Here is a 19445-nt window from a genome sequence, read left to right on the forward strand (position 1 = left end):
GAGCAGGTAAAACATCTCTACTGGTCTAGCGACCGCCCTAATCCCTCTAATCCCTCATCCTCCATCTGCTCAGAGCCTCCTGGAGCTAACCGCTAGATTAACTCCTGCTTCTACCACATCTACCTCTACGACTACCACACACACACACACACACACACACTACCACATCTACCACACTCTCACTACCACATCTACCACACACACTCACTACCACATCTACCACACACACTCACTACCACATCTACCAAACACACTCACTCACAGGCGGTACACAATGGAGGAGGTGGAGGAGGTGGAGGAGGTGGAGGTGTTCTTAGAAACAGAGAATGGTTGTGGGGAGCTGCGACTCGTGAAGGGTGAGAGAGAGACACAAAGTGAGGAAGAGGAGGACAGCGAAGAGGAGGACAGCGAAGAGGAGGACAGCGAAGAGGAGGAGGACAAGGATGCCGAGATCTTCAGTGCCTGGATGAGTCGGTACAGAGCAGGAGAAGCAGAGAAGGTGAAGGCTGAGGAGGGTGACAGAGGAGAGGCTCCGAGTCAGCAGCCCCCAGTCAACCTCCAGGCTGCAGCCCGCAGGAGGTCCTCTCTGCCTTGCCCGGTGAGTGCCTCTACCAGCCTCTATCAGCCTCTACCAGCCTCTATCAGCCTCTACCAGCCTCTATCAGCCTCTAGTATCCTCTATCAGCCTCTACCAGCCTCTATCAGCCTCTAGTATCCTCTATCAGCCTCTACCAGCCTCTAGTATCCTCTATCAACCTCTACCAGCCTCTACCAGCCTCTATCAGCCTCTAGTAGCCTCTATCAGCCTCTAGTAGCCTCTATCAGCCTCTACCAGCCTCTAGTATCCTCTATCAACCTCTACCAGCCTCTATCAGCCTCTAGTAGCCTCTATCAGCCTCTATCAGCCTCTGTAGCCCAGATATTCCCCTCACAACATACACTTTTCCCCTAATACCCCTTACACCACACACTCTATACATAGTACCACATATATACCCCTTACAACACACTTTACACATAATACCACATACGACACACACTTTACACATAATACCACATACGACACAAACTATACACAATATCCCTCATAACACGTGTAATACAGATTATACTTTTTTTTTTACATTTTAAACATCATACATAGTAGGTCACCCTCTCTGCCATGACCTCTCTCTGACCCCTGACCTCCAGGTCACCCTCTCCGCCCTCCATGACCTCTCTCTGACCCCTGACCTCCAGGTCACCCTCTCTGCCATGCAGTTCTACCGCCTCCACTCGGCCGCCGAGCCTCCGGTCTCAGCCAAGGTCCTCCTCCAGCGCACCTCCTCCCGCGGGCTGCTCCTCTCCTCCCCCGCCCCCCCCTCCCCCTCCCCCCCCAGCACCCAGCGCCGCTCCTCCATCATCGCCACCGAGGCCGCGCCCGGACACAAGCACGGACACAAGCACGGACACAAGACGCACTTCCGCCGCCGCAACATAATGTCCATGGTACGGCCGGCTAACTAGCTAACTAGCTCAACATAATGTCCATGGTACGGCCGGCTAACTAGCTCAACATAATGTCCATGGTACGGCCGGCTAACTAGCTCAACATAATGTCCCTGGTACGAGCAGCTAACTAGCTCAACATAATGTCCATGGTACCGCCGGCTAACTAGCTAACTAGCTCAACATAATGTCCCTGGTACGGCCGGCTAACTAGCTAACTAGCTCAACATAATGTCCCTGGTACGGCCGGCTAACTAGCTAACTAGCTCAACATAATGTCCCTGGTACGGCCGGCTAACTAGCTCAACATAATGTCCCTGGTACGGCCGGCTAACTAGCTAACTAGCTCAACATAATGTCCCTGGTACGGCCGGCTAACTAGCTAACTAGCTCAACATAATGTCCCTGGTACGGCCGGCTAACTAGCTAACTAGCTCAACATAATGTCCCTGGTACGGCCGGCTAACTAGCTCAACATAATGTCCCTGGTACGGCCGGCTAACTAGCTAACTAGCTCAACATAATGTCCCTGGTACGGCCGGCTAACTAGCTAACTAGCTCAACATAATGTCCCTGGTACGGCCGGCTAACTAGCTAACTAGCTCAACATAATGTCCCTGGTACGGCCGGCTAACTAGCTAACTAGCTCAACATAATGTCCCTGGTACGGCCGGCTAACTAGCTAACTAGCTCAACATAATGTCCCTGGTACGAGCAGCTAACTAGCTCAACATAATGTCCATGGTACGGCCGGCTAACTAGCTAACTAGCTCAACATAATGTCCATGGTACTGTAACAATCACCCTGATTTCTCTTTCAGGTAGACTATCACTTTTTGTTCGGAAAACTACATAATATATTTCAGTTACATATGTAAACTCATCTTATTCCAAAAAAAACATCAATCAAATCACATTCCCATCAGCCATCCAGTATATTCCAAAGAAAATACCCCTTCCCCTTTTTTGGAATAAGATGAGTTTACATATGTAACTGAAATATATTATGTAGTTTTCCGAACAAAAAGTGATAGTCTACCTGAAAGAGAATCAGGGTGATTGTTACAGATGGTGGCCAGTATGGGAGAAACTACATTGTTAAAAGTTATGTTGTATACTTTGTTTTTTTTGGGGGAAAAATTATGGAAATGTTTACTGTTGCAAACCCTGACGCAGAGGAGGGCCAGCCTGGGACTAGTTCCAGTTCCGCTGCTGCTTCTTCTCATACTCCTTCTCACACTTCTACTAACGCTAGTACTTCTACACATACTACCTCTACTCACACTGCTACACCTGATCTTACAACTCGTCACGCTTTCTGTCCATTCAGACCAGGTCCTTTTGTAACCTTTAGAGAACCAGTGACAGAAATATCCTCTCTGTTAAGTGAAATGTACATTGAAGAGGGAGAAGATTCTGATGGGTCTGATAGTGAAGAAAATACTAAAGGAGCTGATAGTCAGGAGGAAGTTGTAGTGCAGGAGATCAGTTCCTCTATTAGGGAATTGCAGAATAAAGTGAGTACTTTAGAGGGAGAATTCAGAGCTTCAATAGAGAGCACAATAGACCGTGAGCTCGGGCTCAGAGAGTATGTTGATAACAAGTTTGAAGATGTTGAGACACGTTTAAAGGACTCTGTTCAACAATTAGAGCGAGCTGTGGTAGAGTGTTTGTTACGGAGAGATGAACAGTGGGGAAAAGAATTAAGTAAAGTAAAATGCTCTAGCACCCCGTTGAGTCAAGCCTCCTTTCGATATCCTCCACCTGATCTTAGTGATATTGGGCTTCCTCCGTCTAGTAAGGTGTCTGCTACTCCTTCTCTCATTGTCAAGCCTCCTGTCCGCCTCCAGTTTCCTGTCTTTGGAGAATCCCGAGAAGCAACAGAAGTGTTTAATTACATTGAACAGTGTGAGAACTTTTTAACCCTGAGGCCGCTTACTGATGGAGAACTGATGGCCACCTTATCAGCCACCTTTAAAGGACCTGCCAAGAGTTGGTGGACAGCAGAGAAAAAGAAAGTTAAGAATAGGTCCGAATTCAGAAAGTCATTTTTTTCAGCTTTCTTAATTACTGACTACCAGAATGAGGTGGAAGAGCAATTGCGGGTTAAAGTTCAGGGAGCTGACCAATGCATAAGAGATTTTGTTTATGATTACAGGGCTCTCTGTTTGCGTTGGAAGTCTGATATAACTGAAGAAGAGTTAGTCAGATGTGTCATGAACAATTGCAATCCAGCCCTAGTTAGCGGGTTAAGGGGAACAGTACACACTGTCGAACAGCTTGTCAAGTTGGGATCCATGGTGGAGCGCGACTGGGCTGCCAAGAAAGATTACTGGGCCAGAGTGAATAATCAGGCCTCCAATGACAAGTCAAAAAAAAAAGGAAACGGGAAAAGTCCCAACACTAATGGTCAAGAGCACAAAGGAGCACAGCATATGATCATAGCTAAAGCAGTGACTCCAACTCTGCTGGTAGTTCCAATTGAGACCCGGGGACTCCAAGGAGAAGCAGTACTAGACACGGGCTGCACATTCACCTTGATGCAGAGAAGCCTTTGGCAGAAGATGGCCAGGTCTGGAGATTCACTGATCACGGAAGATCTTTTGCATTTTGTGTTGGCCGATGGAAAATCACACCAAGCCGAGGGGAAGACACACCTGGCCTACACCTGGCATGGGGCTGTCTGGACAATTGGGACGTACATCATGAAGGATGAAAATCTAGCTTTTCCGCTAATTTTAGGACTAGACTTCCTGACCAAAACCCAGGCCCAACTCAACTTAGGAGATCATACATACTTAGCCTATCAGGGGGAAATGTTCTCACTTTCCATTTTTAAATCACCCACCTGATAGTCGCAGCTGGCACTCCATTGAAGAGCTCAAGGGGAAAGCTTACCTGTACATGGCGGTGTGTTCATCTGCTGCATCCCCTCAGTCGAGAGCAGTTGATGCATTAGAGGCACACAGAGCGCTGTTGCAGTCCCATTCCCCAGAGATGCAGGAGTTGTTCCAGTCCGTAGCGGGAGTATGTGCAGCTAAAATTAGGAAGACCAACGTTACCCAGCATCATATTTACACTTGCAACGAGATACCGGTACGTGCAAAGGCCTACCGGGTGTCTCCACTCAAGAAAAACATCATTGAGCAACACGTAAAGCAGATGCTGGCAGACGATGTCATTGAACCATCACAGTTGCCATGGGCATCTCCTGTGGTACTGGTAGGGAAACCTGATGGTTCTCATCGCTTCTGTATAGATTACAGGAGGTTAAATACAAAGACCCCATTGGACGCTTATCCAATGCCAATTATCCATGAGATCCTGGAGTCTTTGCATGGGGCGAGTTGCTTCAGCACTCTGGATCTCCCCTCTGGGTATTGGCAAGTGGCTATGAGTCCTGAAAGCAAGGCTAAGACCGCCGTCATCACACCCATGGGTCTATATCATTTCAAAGTCATGCCCTTTGGGTTGAAGAATGCTGCTGCTACATTTCAGCGGTTGATGGAAACAGTGCTGGGTGAGTTAAGAGGGCGTGTCTGTCTGGTGTACATTGATGACATCATAATATATTCCCCCAATCACCAACAGCACCTTAAAGATCTTCATGCTGTGTTTTCCAAGTTGCAAACAGCAAACCTTACCCTCAATTTGAAAAAATGCCACTTCTTTAAAACTCAGCTCAAGTTTCTGGGACACATTGTGTCTGGTATGGGAGTGGAAATTGACCTGGAAAAGACGACAGCAGTGGCCAATTATCCAACCCCACAGGATGTGAAGTCCCTGCAGAGATTCCTGGGCCTAGTGGGGTGGTATCATAAATTTATCCCACACTTCGCGGAACATGCTGCACCTCTGAACAACTTGAAGCGAAAAGACATCAAGTGGTTATGGACGGAAGAATGTCAGAGCAGTGTTGACCAACTCAAACAAGCACTGAAGACTTCACCCGTCCTTGCACAACCAGACTCCACAATACCTTTTCAGGTTCAGACAGATGCAAGCGATGTGGGGCTGGGAGCCGTCCTTGCTCAACAGACACCAGAGGGCGAAAGAGTGATTGCGTATGCCTCTAGGGGACTGCGTGGGGCAGAAAACAATTACTCTACGGCTGAGAAGGAGTGCCTAGCAGTCGTGTGGGCAGTAGAGAAATGGCGCCACTACCTGGAAGGAGGCAAGTTTGATGTCTTCACTGACCATAGTGCCTTAACCTGGGCTTTCAACTGTCCCAAAACCAGTTCCAGGTTGACCCGTTGGACCTTGAGGTTGCAGCAGTTTGACTTTGAAGTCCATTACAGGAAGGGATATACGAACATTGTGCCAGATGCCCTATCCCGGGCAGTGGAGCCCCAGTCACCTCCTGTGGTGGCTTCCTATGTGGCAACCCAGTCATCCTCCTGTGCGGCTGACTTACCATCCTCTCTGGCTGAAGTAGCACATGCACAACATCAAGATCCAGAGGTCAGAGAGATGCAAGCGGGAGTGATAGCCAAGACAGACCGTATTGGATGGGAAGTGATCCAAGATGTCCTCTACAGAACAATTCAGACCAAAGGAGTGGGACTGAAATATCAATTGGTAGTGCCCAAGGAGTTGAAATCTCTTTTCCTGCAATACTTCCACGACAGTCCACTGGGGGCACACTTGGGAAGACTCAAGACCTTACTTCGTATCCTAGAAGTGGCCTGGTGGCCTACCGTTAGGAAAGATGTGTGGCAACATGTCAAACAATGCACAACCTGTCAGCAGTACAAACCAGACAACAAAAAACCTGCTGGATTGTTACAGTCAACTAAAGTGGAAGAACCCGGTTACATGCTGGGAATGGACTTCATGGGACCATTACCACGGAGCAAGAAAGGGAATCTTTACCTCCTCGTAGTAGTGGATTACTATACCCGATGGGTTGAACTATTCCCCATGCGGGATAGTAAAACACCTCGCCAATGCCAGCTGCTAAGAGATGAGATCCTAACCAGGTGGGGTGTGCCTAAATACATAGTTTCAGACCGAGGGCCACAATTCACTAGTCAGCTTCTCCAAGCCCTTTGCAAGAAGTGGGGAATCATCCAGAAACTGACCACAAGCTACCATCCACAGACAAACATAACTGAACGGGTCAATCGGAATCTGAAGACTATGATTGCTTCCTATGTAGGAGAACATCATGAGGATTGGGATAAGTGGTTGTCGGAGTTCCGGTTCGCCCTGAACAACAACCAGCATGAAACCACAGGACGGACTCCTGCAGAACTTGCCCTTGGGAGACACCTGAAAGGACCTTTGGAGAGGCTTATACATCAAGCTCCAGCTCCGCATCCACAGGAATCCCAATACTCCTTACTGGAACGACAACACCAAATGAGACAGGAGGTCAGACAGAGAGTGGGAGTAGCCAGACACAGACAAGCCAGATACTATGATGCCCATAGGAGAATTGCGCAATTTCTTGTGGGAGATCTGGTCTGGGTCCGAACACACCCTCAGTCTAAGGCCTCTGAAAAATTTTCATCAAAGCTAGCACCCAAGTGGTCAGGGCCAGCACAAGTGATGAAAATATTAGGGCCTCTCAATTATAGGCTTAAATGGCAAGACACTGACAATACGGACACAGTACATGTGGGTAATCTGAAATCTTATTTCGGGGCTCAGCCCCTCACACCTCCGGCTGGGGGGGGGATCTGTGACACAGCCACATGACGTTATAAGTGTTTGAAAGAAATGGTACAAATTGTATGTAAAAAAACCAGTGCCCAGTTAACATAAAGTTTTAAATCCTTGCAAGGTTAAATAATGTTTTGGGTTACCTGTTAATTGGTTTTGTGTGTGTGTTTGCCGATGTGGAAAAGCCATAATAATGCCAGCAACATGTGATTTTTGCTGGGAGGACATGACAAAAAGGTTACTGGGACTTTAAGCTAGGTGACTTTAGGGGGCAAGGGGAGGAGTTACAGACAGGTACCAGGAAGCAGATGAACAAAGGAAAAAGGTTTGGGATTGCCAAGGAGAAGGGTGGTGAGTTTAGGAAATGAGGGATCCTGAAATCTTAAAACCCCACCAAACTCATGAGAAGGCCATGCTATACAGACAACAACGATGGAGTATATTTGTTTGAGCCTGCCTTACCGGTGAGATCCTTCCATTTTTTCTACAATGCATTGTTAGTGGACTACTTTTACGTGTTTTTTGGTGGAATACTTTTTGGTGGTTTTTTGGGCTTTGGACTTTCAGGGTTTGGGTGCTGGACTTTGGGAGACTTGGGGAAGGGTGAAGAAAAAACAAAAACGTATGGTGTATAAAAGCTGTGGTCAATTTGATGTTACTGATACAATTATCAAAATCAATACAAAAGCTTTTGAGAAAACAGTTTGTTTATGGGGTATTTTCTTTGTTCATCTGCTTCCTGGTACTTGTCTGTAACTCCTCCCCTTGCCCCCTAAGGTCACCTAGCTTAAAGTCCCAGTAACCTTTTTGTCATGTCCTCCCAGCAAAAATCACATGTCGCTGGCATTATTATGGCTCTTCCACAATCGGCAAACACACACACAAAACCAATTAACAGGTAACCCAAAACATTATTTAACCTTGCAAGGATTTAAAACTTTATGTTAACTGGGCACTGTTTTTTTTTTACATACAATTTGTACCATTTCTTTCAAACACTTATAACGTCATGTGGCTGTGTCACAGTACGAGCAGCTAACTAGCTCAACATGATGTCCCTGGTACGGCCAGCTAACTAGCTCACTATCTGACAACCTGGACATTATAAAAACCGATGGTACCTGAGTATTATAACTAGCTGGTTAACTTGATGTAACTAGTTGTGTGTGTGTGTGTGTGTCTCCAGGGCGATGCGGACTGCTTGTGTCTGATTTGTCACAAGGAGTTCAGTCAGGGAGACGACGGAATACAAGAACTACCATGTTCACACACCTTCCACAAGCAGGTAACACACACACACACACACACACACACACACACACACACACACACACACACACACACACACACACACACACACACACTTCAGTACAGAGACTTATCTTGATTGCCATTCATTGCAATGTTGGGTGAGTTTCTTTGAATTGAAAAAAGGAAACAACAACAAACAACAAACAACAAGAATCATCAACAACACTAACCCCTCTCTCCAGTGTACTAACCCCTCTCTCCAGTGTACTAACCCCTCTCTCCAGTGTACTAACCCCTCTCCTCTCTCCAGTGTACTAACCTCTCTCTCCAGTGTACTAACCCCTCTCTCCAGTGTACTAACCCCTCTCTCCAGTGTACTAACCCCTCTCCTCTCTCCAGTGTACTAACCCCTCTCCTCTCTCCAGTGTACTAACCCCTCTCTCCAGTGTACTAACCCCTCTCTCCAGTGTACTAACCCCTCTCTCCAGTGTACTAACCCCTCTCCTCTCTCCAGTGTACTAACCCCTCTCTCCAGTGTACTAACCCCTCCCCTCTCTCCAGTGTACTAACCCCTCCCCTCTCTCCAGTGTACTAACCCCTCTCTCCAGTGTACTAACCCCTCTCCTCTCTCCAGTGTACTAACCCCTCTCCTCTCTCCAGTGTACTAACCCCTCCCCTCTCTCCAGTGTACTAACCCCTCTCTCCAGTGTACTAATCCCTCTCTCCAGTGTACTAACCCCTCTCCTCTCTCCAGTGTACTAACCCCTCTCTCCAGTGTACTAACCCCTCCCCTCTCTCCAGTGTACTAACCCCTCCCCTCTCTCCAGTGTACTAACCCCTCTCTCCAGTGTACTAACCCCTCTCCTCTCTCCAGTGTACTAACCCCTCTCCTCTCTCCAGTGTACTAACCCCTCTCTCCAGTGTACTAATCCCTCTCTCCAGTGTACTAACCCCTCCCCTCTCTCCAGTGTACTAACCCCTCTCTCCAGTGTACTAATCCCTCTCTCCAGTGTACTAACCCCTCTCCTCTCTCCAGTGTACTAACCCCTCTCTCCAGTGTACTAACCCCTCCCCTCTCTCCAGTGTACTAACCCCTCCCCTCTCTCCAGTGTACTAACCCCTCCCCTCTCTCCAGTGTACTAACCCCTCTCTCCAGTGTACTAACCCCTCCCCTCTCTCCAGTGTACTAACCCCTCTCCTCTCTCCAGTGTACTAACCCCTCCCCTCTCTCCAGTGTACTAACCCCTCTCTCCAGTGTACTAATCCCTCTCTCCAGTGTACTAACCCCTCCCCTCTCTCCAGTGTACTAACCCCTCCCCTCTCTCCAGTGTACTAACCCCTCTCTCCAGTGTACTAACCCCTCTCTCCAGTGTACTAATCCCTCTCTCCAGTGTACTAACCCCTCCCCTCTCTCCAGTGTACTAACCCCTCTCTCCAGTGTACTAATCCCTCTCTCCAGTGTACTAACCCCTCTCCTCTCTCCAGTGTACTAACCCCTCTCTCCAGTGTACTAACCCCTCCCCTCTCTCCAGTGTACTAACCCCTCCCCTCTCTCCAGTGTACTAACCCCTCTCTCCAGTGTACTAACCCCTCCCCTCTCTCCAGTGTACTAACCCCTCTCCTCTCTCCAGTGTACTAACCCCTCCCCTCTCTCCAGTGTACTAACCCCTCTCTCCAGTGTACTAACCCCTCTCTCCAGTGTACTAACCCCTCTCTCCAGTGTACTAACCCCTCCCCTCTCTCCAGTGTACTAACCCCTCTCTCCAGTGTACTAATCCCTCTCTCCAGTGTACTAACCCCTCTCCTCTCTCCAGTGTACTAACCCCTCTCTCCAGTGTACTAACCCCTCCCCTCTCTCCAGTGTACTAACCCCTCTCTCCAGTGTACTAATCCCTCTCTCCAGTGTACTAACCCCTCCCCTCTCTCCAGTGTACTAACCCCTCTCCTCTCTCCAGTGTACTAACCCCTCCCCTCTCTCCAGTGTACTAACCCCTCTCTCCAGTGTACTAACCCCTCCCCTCTCTCCAGTGTACTAACCCCTCTCTCCAGTGTACTAACCCCTCTCTCCAGTGTACTAACCCCTCTCTCCAGTGTACTAACCCCTCCCCTCTCTCCAGTGTACTAACCCCTCTCTCCAGTGTACTAACCCCTCTCCTCTCTCCAGTGTACTAACCCCTCTCCTCTCTCCAGTGTACTAACCCCTCTCTCCAGTGTACTAACCCCTCTCTCCAGTGTACTAACCCCTCTCTCCAGTGTACTAACCCCTCCCCTCTCTCCAGTGTACTAACCCCTCCCCTCTCTCCAGTGTACTAACCCCTCTCCTCTCTCCAGTGTACTAACCCCTCTCTCCAGTGTACTAACCCCTCTCCTCTCTCCAGTGTACTAACCCCTCTCTCCAGTGTACTAACCCCTCTCTCCAGTGTACTAACCCCTCTCCTCTCTCCAGTGTACTAACCCCTCTCCTCTCTCCAGTGTACTAACCCCTCTCCTCTCTCCAGTGTACTAACCCCTCTCTCCAGTGTACTAACCCCTCTCTCCAGTGTACTAACCCCTCTCTCCAGTGTACTAACCCCTCTCCTCTCTCCAGTGTACTAACCCCTCTCTCCAGTGTACTAACCCCTCTCCTCTCTCCAGTGTACTAACCCCTCTCTCCAGTGTACTAACCCCTCCCCTCTCTCCAGTGTACTAACCCCTCTCCTCTCTCCAGTGTACTAACCCCTCTCTCCAGTGTACTAATCCCTCTCTCCAGTGTACTAACCCCTCTCCTCTCTCCAGTGTACTAACCCCTCTCTCCAGTGTACTAACCCCTCTCTCCAGTGTACTAATCCCTCTCTCCAGTGTACTAACCCCTCTCTCCAGTGTACTAACCCCTCTCTCCAGTGTACTAACCCCTCTCCTCTCTCCAGTGTACTAATCCCTCTCTCCAGTGTACTAATCCCTCTCTCCAGTGTACTAACCCCTCTCTCCAGTGTACTAACCCCTCTCTCCAGTGTACTAACCCCTCTCCTCTCTCCAGTGTACTAATCCCTCTCTCCAGTGTACTAATCCCTCTCTCCAGTGTACTAACCCCTCTCCTCTCTCCAGTGTACTAACCCCTCTCTCCAGTGTACTAACCCCTCCCCTCTCTCCAGTGTACTAACCCCTCTCTCCAGTGTACTAACCCCTCTCCTCTCTCCAGTGTACTAACCCCTCTCCTCTCTCCAGTGTATAGATGAGTGGTTGGTGAGTCTGCCTTCCTGTCCGACCTGCCAGATCACCGTCTCCACGCCGCAGACCAGCTGAACCTCAACCAGGATCTAACCCCACTAACCCCCATCACCAACTCTACCACTAACCCCCATCACCAACCCTACCACTAACCCCCATCACCTACCCTACCACTAACCCTACCACTAACCCCCATCACCAACCCTACCACTAACCCCCATCACCAACCCTACCACTAACCCTACCACTAACCCCCATCACCAACCCTACCACTTACCCCCATCACCAACCCTATCACTAACCCCCATCACCAACCCTACCACTAACCCCCATCACCAACCCTACCACTAACCCCCATCACCAACCCTACCACTAACCCCCATCACCAACCCTACCACTAACCCCTATCACCAACCCTACCACTAACCCCCATCACCAACCCTACCACTAACCCCCATCACCAACCCAACCACTAACCCCCATCACCAACCCTACCACTAACCCTACCACTAACCTCCATCACCAACCCTACCACTAACCCTACCACTAACCCCCATCACCAACCCTACCACTAACCCCCATCACCAACCCTACCACTAACCCCCATCACCAACCCTACCACTAACCCTACCACTAACCCCCATCACCAACCCTACCACTAACCCTCATCACCAACCCTACCACTAACCCCCATCACCAACCCTACCACTAACCCCCATCACCAACCCTATCACTAACCCTACCACTAACCCCCATCACCAACCCCATCACTAACCCCCATCACCAACCCTGCCACTAACCCTACCACTAACCCCCATCACCAACCCTACCACTAACCCCCATCACCAACCCTACCACTAACCCCCATCACCAACCCTACCACTAACCCTACCACTAACCCCCATCACCAACCCTACCACTAACCCACTATACCACAAAATATATATATATATATATATATATATATATATATATATATATATGAGGAGTTTGGTTCCAAAACGCAATCAAATTTTTTTTAATTAATTTTTAAAAATTGAGTTAGCACTAAAATCCGTTGAGTATTTGGTCAGTGTTGATGAGCTCGTATCAGGGCCGGACTGGGACCTGTTTTCAGCCCGGGAGCCTCAGGCTCAGACCGGCCCACTTTTTTCAGTGATGGAAGAATTTGCATAAATGAACAGCGCAAAACTCGTACTATCCCTTTTTGGATCAACGTTTGCCGAATGAAAAATCCACCTCAAGGATCTGTTCGTTTAACAATTATATATAAAAAATACAATGTTAACCCATTACATGTTTGGGATAATTTCAATGCATCATGTCAGTTCTATGTGTGTGTTATCTTACATCAAATAATTGTAATTTTTCTTTTAAATTCCTCTCTACCTGTCCCCTCAGTCCTGTCTTCTTCCGTCTCTCGGGTTCACCAGCATCAGACAGGACTGCTGCTCTGAGGCTACACAATATTTTAGATTTGATATAAACGGGAAACGTCCCGATGGCCACCCCGGGCCTGCCCATATTCAATATTCCGCAAAACCCGATATCCGCCGTGTTACTCTGTCTCGTTTTCTCCCTTTCTTTCCACACCCTGATAAACGCCGGTCCACCTTTTCTGCAGAATGGCACAAATCCAGTCAACCACCGCGCACCATTCCACGTCGCGCAAACAATTGCCAGCGCCTAAAGAGTTTGCGATATAGTTAAACGATATAAACAAAACATTAATCATTTTGATGCCATTGATCAAGCTCCCCGTATTGGGCCCAGTGGCCCAATACTGGACTGGTACTGGCCCAATACTGGGCTGGTATTGGCCCAATACTGGGCTGGTATTGGCCCAATACTGGACTGGTATTGGCCCAATACTGGGCTGGTATTGGCCCAATACTGGACTGGTATTGTCGAAGGTCAAAGGCTGTCATATGTAGATCAACCTACTTTGTTGTATTTTGCACAGTTTCAATCTGAAAAATATATATTTCATATTGATGCAATGGATTTTAAAGCATTTTGGGAAAAACGTGTCATGGATTTATTGAATTTTGGGAAAAAAAAATAATCCATTGTTAAAATAAATATTTAAATAATAAAATCTGGGTTTTAATTTTTTATGTTATTATAACCTCAAGATGGTCGTGTGGTTTATACATGGTATATTGTGTTGTTTGTAGTTCAGTGAATAAAGCAGAAAGCGGATTGTTTTTCTTCTTGGATGTGAACCCAGCAGCGCCCCCTGCCCGCGGCGGCTCGTCCCAATACTTCTGCCTTTGCTGAGCAGCGCCGCCTGCCTGCGGCGGCTGGTCGCGGTACTGCAGCATGTGCTCAGCAGCGCCCCCTGGCCCCGGTGGTTGGTCACTGTACTGCAGACTGTGCTCGCATTACTGCAGCCTGAAGGCGGTAAACGTAACGTCCACCTGTAAACGTTAACATCACGTCATGTCTTCCTTTTGAACTATTATGACTAATATAACTAATTACACTAGCATATCTAGATGTAGATAGTCGGTCAAAAGAGGATCATGGATAAATTAAAGAAAGTTTTGAGCGGTCAAGATCAAGGTAATCCGTTTTTCACTTAGATCAGGATGGTTAGGGTTAGTTAGTTAGATCAGGATTCACTAGATAAACATGTCAAAAGACTTTTGCATCAAAAGATCTTGCATCAAAAGTGGCCATTAGAACAAAATTGTATCATGTATGTATCATGTATCATGACAAATATCACTTTGCCATGTTAAGAAATAAAGTGATAACAGGACTGAGGAAAGCTAGGACTGATTTCTTTATTGCTATAATTAATGAGCCACAGGGTAATCCGAAAATATTATCAACTCAGTTAAAACTCATGGGAGAACATCATATTGCACGAAGGTCAATTGAACTTGACTTAAATGAAAAGCTGACTAAGGACCCAGCTGAATTAGCAGTAGCTCTTAATCGATTGTTCGATTGTTTTGATTGTTCAATCGATTGTCTTTGTTGATTCTGTAGCAACTATTGCAAAGGGCTTCTCCACTGATCATGTTAATGTGTGCTCAGTGAACATAATGGAGTCAGCCTTCAGTATTAACACTGTCTCAGAAATAAAAATCACAGGTATTATTAAATCTCTCAAACCCTCAAAAGGAAAAGATTTATTTGGTATGGACTCAACCATGCTTAAAGATATCGGTTCATTAGCCAATACCATCACTAAAATTGTTTTTCTAAGTATTTGGAAATCTGCAATTGTCACGCCAATTTTCGAAATCCGGTGATCATCATTCCACCTGTAACTGTAGGCCGATCAACACCCTCCCTATAATGTCTAAAGTAGCAGAGAAGTGTGTAGCTACGACCACCACCTGAACAACAGCTCGTTTCCCCTTCATCCAATGCAATTTGGCTTCAGATCCAGCCACTCAACCGAGACAGCTGATTGTTTCTTTTTCTTGTTTACTAGCCCACACCGGCGGCGCCTTCAACTTCCCGCCACTGTTCTATTCACTAGCATCGCCGCGCATGAAAAAGCGCTTTTTTAAAGCTATTTCGTACATCCCGGCTTGATACAAGGTCCTGTACATATGGAGATTGTTGCTACAGTAGATGAATAATTCCACAATGCAAAATGAATGAGCAATGACAGTAAATAAAGTGACTAAACCACAAACAAAGTGCCGACAGGACATGACAGGACAAGTAACGATGAATTAATGTGACGATCATTGTGTAGAACATTTGACTGATGTTATTGAATAGTTAGATTAGTTCACTGCGCATGCGCACATTTGGAATGCTCGTGCAGTAACTAGCTCTCATCACCGAAGTTGCTTGCCTGTAATGCTCTACCAGTTACTCAGTAAAAGCTGCCTGTTAATATGGAATCCTGAACCCAGTTTCACCATTAAGAATTCAACACATTTTAAGCACAAACGGAGGATCATGGGCATCATAAAACAACTCGTATAACGTAATGGTAGCCTATACCGACTATGTTTGTTGATCTGCTGCTTTCATAACCACAACGGTGCTGCAGCGTGACGCTTCCTATTGGTGCTAGGGGCGGTGTTTGACACGCAGAAACTGTGCTTTGCAGTTTGGAACATAGCCTATAAACCTAATAACGTTTTGAACAGAGCCTATAAACCTAATAACGTTTGTTTTGGAACAGACCCTACAAACCTAATAACGTTTTGAACAGACCCTATAAACCTAATAACGTTTGGAACAGAGCCTATAAACCTAATAACGTTTGGAACAGACCCTATACACCTAATAACGTTTTGAACAGACCCTATAAACCTAATAACGTTTTGAACATAGCCTATAAACCTAATAACGTTTGTTTTGGAACAGACCCTACAAACCTAATAACGTTTTGAACAGACCCTATAAACCTAATAACGTTTGGAACAGAGCCTATAAACCTAATAAAGTTTGGAACAGACCCTATACACCTAATAACATTTTGAACAGACCCTATAAACCTAATAACGTTTTGAACAGACCCTATAAACCTAATAACGTTTGGAACAGAGCCTATAAACCTAAAAACGTTTTGAACAGACCCTATAAACCTAATAACGTTTGGAACAGAGCCTATAAACCTAATAACGTTTGTTTTGGAACAGACCCTACAAACCTAATAACGTTTTCAACAGACCCTATAAACCCAATAACGTTTGGAACAGAGCCTATAAACCTAATAACGTTTGGAACAGAGCCTATAAACCTAATAACGTTTGGAACAGAGCCTATAAACCTAATAACGTTTGTTTTGGAACAGACCCTACAAACCTAATAACGATTGGAACAGAGCCTATAAACCTAATAACGTTTGGAACAGACCCTATAAACCTAATAACGTTTGGAACAGAGCCTATAAACCTAATAACGTTTGGACAGAGCCTATAAACCTAATAAGGTGTGTTTTGGAACAGAGCCTATAAACCTAATAAGGTGTGTTTTGGAACAGAGCCTATAAACCTAATAAGGTGTGTTTGGGAACAGAGCCTATAAACCTAATAAGGTGTGTTTTGGAACAGAGCCTATACACCTAATAACGTTTTGAACAGACCCTATAAACCTAATAAGGTGTGTTTTGGAACAGAGCCTGTAAACCTAATAACGTTTTGAACAGACCCTATAAACCTAATAAGATGTGTTTTGGAACAGAGCCTATAAACCTAATAAGGTGTGTTTTGGAACAGAGCCTATGCAGCTGGTGTTCAGGGTTTTATTTAGAGAGCAGAACGGATCTTAGACGCTAACTAGTCCTTTATGTCTTTAAAACCACTAAAGCCCATAAGCCCAGTGCACGGCTGCGCGTTGATTAAAACACACACACGCACACGCGCACATGTGGTTGCGCTGTCGAGGGGAAAAGCTTTTCATCATTTTATTTGTAACTTTTTGTGTTCCACTCGGCCGCTTATTTTGTAAACTTTTTTGGCAATTTGAATGTTCCCTATCCTATATAAAGCTATTTTGGATTTAATCGAGAGAGTATGCCTCTGTTAGAGAGAAAGAGACTGTATTAACGGTGTGTGTGTGTGTGTGTGTGTGTGTGTGTGTGTGTGTGTGTGTGTGTGTGTGTGTGTGTGTGTGTGTGTGTGTGTGTGTGTGTGTGTCTCGTTTGGACCTTCTAGATATCAGTCTTCTCTCCTACAGGTTTACAAAGAGACTCGAGTCCGTTCTAAACTAAAGCAGATCGGAGTCTGAATCGGTTCGAAACTGAATTAAAGCTGGAGGAGCTGCACGAGGACGAGGAGGCGATGGAGTCCGGGGCGACTCCGACGATGAAGCGGGGAGCCCCGGGGCTCCCCCCGGGGGGAGACCAGCGGGGAGCCCAGCGGGGAGCCCAGCGGGGAGACCCCCCCGGACGGCTCGCGGTCACTCTGGAGGACGCCGATCTGTGGCGGAAGTTCCAGGAAATCACGAACGAGATGATCGTGACCAAGAGCGGCAGGTGAGTTAACAACTAACTATAACATCCAGTTATTAATGAATTATAATATAAGGATGTTAATAATGAACTATAACATTAGGTTGTTATTAATGAACTATAACATTAGGATGTTCAAATCCATGTTATTAGTGAATTATAATATTAGGATGTTATTAATGAACTATAACATTAGGATGTTATTAATGAACTATAACATAAGGATGTTAACATCCATGTTATTAATGAACAATAACAATAGGATATTATTAATGAACTATAACATTAGGATGTTAACATCCATGTTATTAATGAATTATAATATTAGAATGTTAATATCGAAGTTATTAATAAACAATAAAATTAGGATGTTATGTTACTAATTAACTATATTTGAATATTGTCATATCATTTATGTATTAATATCAGAGCTTTCCTAGTAATATGATATATTATTATTATTATTAATGTATTATCTATGTTAGTACTTTCATCGTAACATGATATATTATTATTAATAATGCATTATAATACCAGAAGAACTATCGTAGTAAGATCATTATATTAATTGTATTAATAATGTATTATGTCAGAAGTACTATCGTGATAATATGATAATATTATTATTATTATTATTATTATTGATCAGTATCAGTACTATTAAATTAATATATTATTATAGTATTATTATTAATGTATTACTAGGAGTACTATCATAGTAATATCATAGATTATTATTGTCAATGTATTATAATATTAGTACTATCATAGTAATGTATCATAATATAATTATTGTTACTACTATCATAACATTGTATATTATTATTAATGTATTATATATCAGAAGTAAGATGAATATATTATAATTTATTATTATTAATGATACATTAAATCAGAAGTACTATCATAGTAATATGAATATATAAATATAATCAATGTTTTATAATATCAGAAGAACTACCCTAATACGATTATTTAATAATTGTAATGTATTATAATATCTGTAGTTCTATCATAGTATTACGATTATGGAATCATTTCTAATGTATTATATTATCAGAAGTACTTATTTTTATTTATTACTACTGTATTCAACTATGTCTTATATACTTTATCATATATTATTATTATTATAAAGTATGAATATCATGTTAACTCGAATCTACTGTATAGGACGGCTGGTGAATGTATGTGTGTTTAATGTATGGGTGTGTTAATGTCAGGATGTTTAATGTATGTGTTAAATGTATGTAATGTATGTGTGTTTAATGTATGGCTGTTTAATGTATAGCTGTTTAATGTATGTGTTAAATGTATGTAATGTATGTGTGTTTAATGTATAGCTGTTTAATGTGTGGTCATTCAGTTAGAACAGTGGTTCATTGATAATATGAGCTGCCAGCACTAAACTTGATCTGCCTGGGTTAGGGTTAGGGTTCTGGAGGCCTACTGCCTCAGTGGTCTGGAGGCCTACTGCCTCAGTGGAGGCCTACTGCCTCAGTGGAGGCCTACTGCCTCAGTGGTCTGGAGGCCTACTGCCTCAGTGGTGGCCTACTGCCTCAGTGGTCTGGAGGCCTACTGCCTCACTAGAGGCCTACTGCCTCAGTGGTGGCCTACTGCCTCAGTGGTCTGGAGGCCTACTGCCTCAGTGGAGGCCTACTGCCTCAGTGGTGGCCTACTGCCTCAGTGGTCTGGAGGCCTACTGCCTCAGTGGTCTGGTGGCCTACTGCCTCAGTGGAGGCCTACTGCCTCAGTGGTGGCCTACTGCCTCAGTGGTCTGGAGGCCTACTGCCTCAGTGGTGGCCTACTGCCTCAGTGGTGGCCTACTGCCTCAGTGGTCTGGAGGCCTACTGCCTCACTAGAGGCCTACTGCCTCAGTGGTGGCCTACTGCCTCAGTGGTCTGGA

The 19445-nt window shown here is 45.5% G+C and overlaps 1 protein-coding gene across 1 annotated transcript in view; it reads left to right on the top strand.

Annotated features, from left to right (window-relative positions):
* Positions 1 to 274: 274 nt before the first annotated feature.
* LOC311338276 (T-box transcription factor T-like) overlaps positions 275 to 19445 on the top strand; it is a gene marked incomplete at its 5' end in the record, with an annotated part of 42905 nt that continues 23734 nt past the window's right edge. The window contains 5 exons of the mRNA XM_084463501.1: positions 275 to 356; positions 486 to 598; positions 1192 to 1305; positions 1387 to 1488; positions 17340 to 17563. Coding sequence (XP_084319627.1) covers positions 275 to 356; positions 486 to 598; positions 1192 to 1305; positions 1387 to 1488; positions 17340 to 17563 — 635 coding nt within the window. The remainder of the gene's footprint in view (positions 357 to 485; positions 599 to 1191; positions 1306 to 1386; positions 1489 to 17339; positions 17564 to 19445) is intronic.

This window comes from Micromesistius poutassou (assembly GCF_964030765.1).
Source record: "Micromesistius poutassou genome assembly, chromosome: 2".
Classification (NCBI taxonomy): Eukaryota; Metazoa; Chordata; class Actinopteri; order Gadiformes; family Gadidae; genus Micromesistius; species Micromesistius poutassou.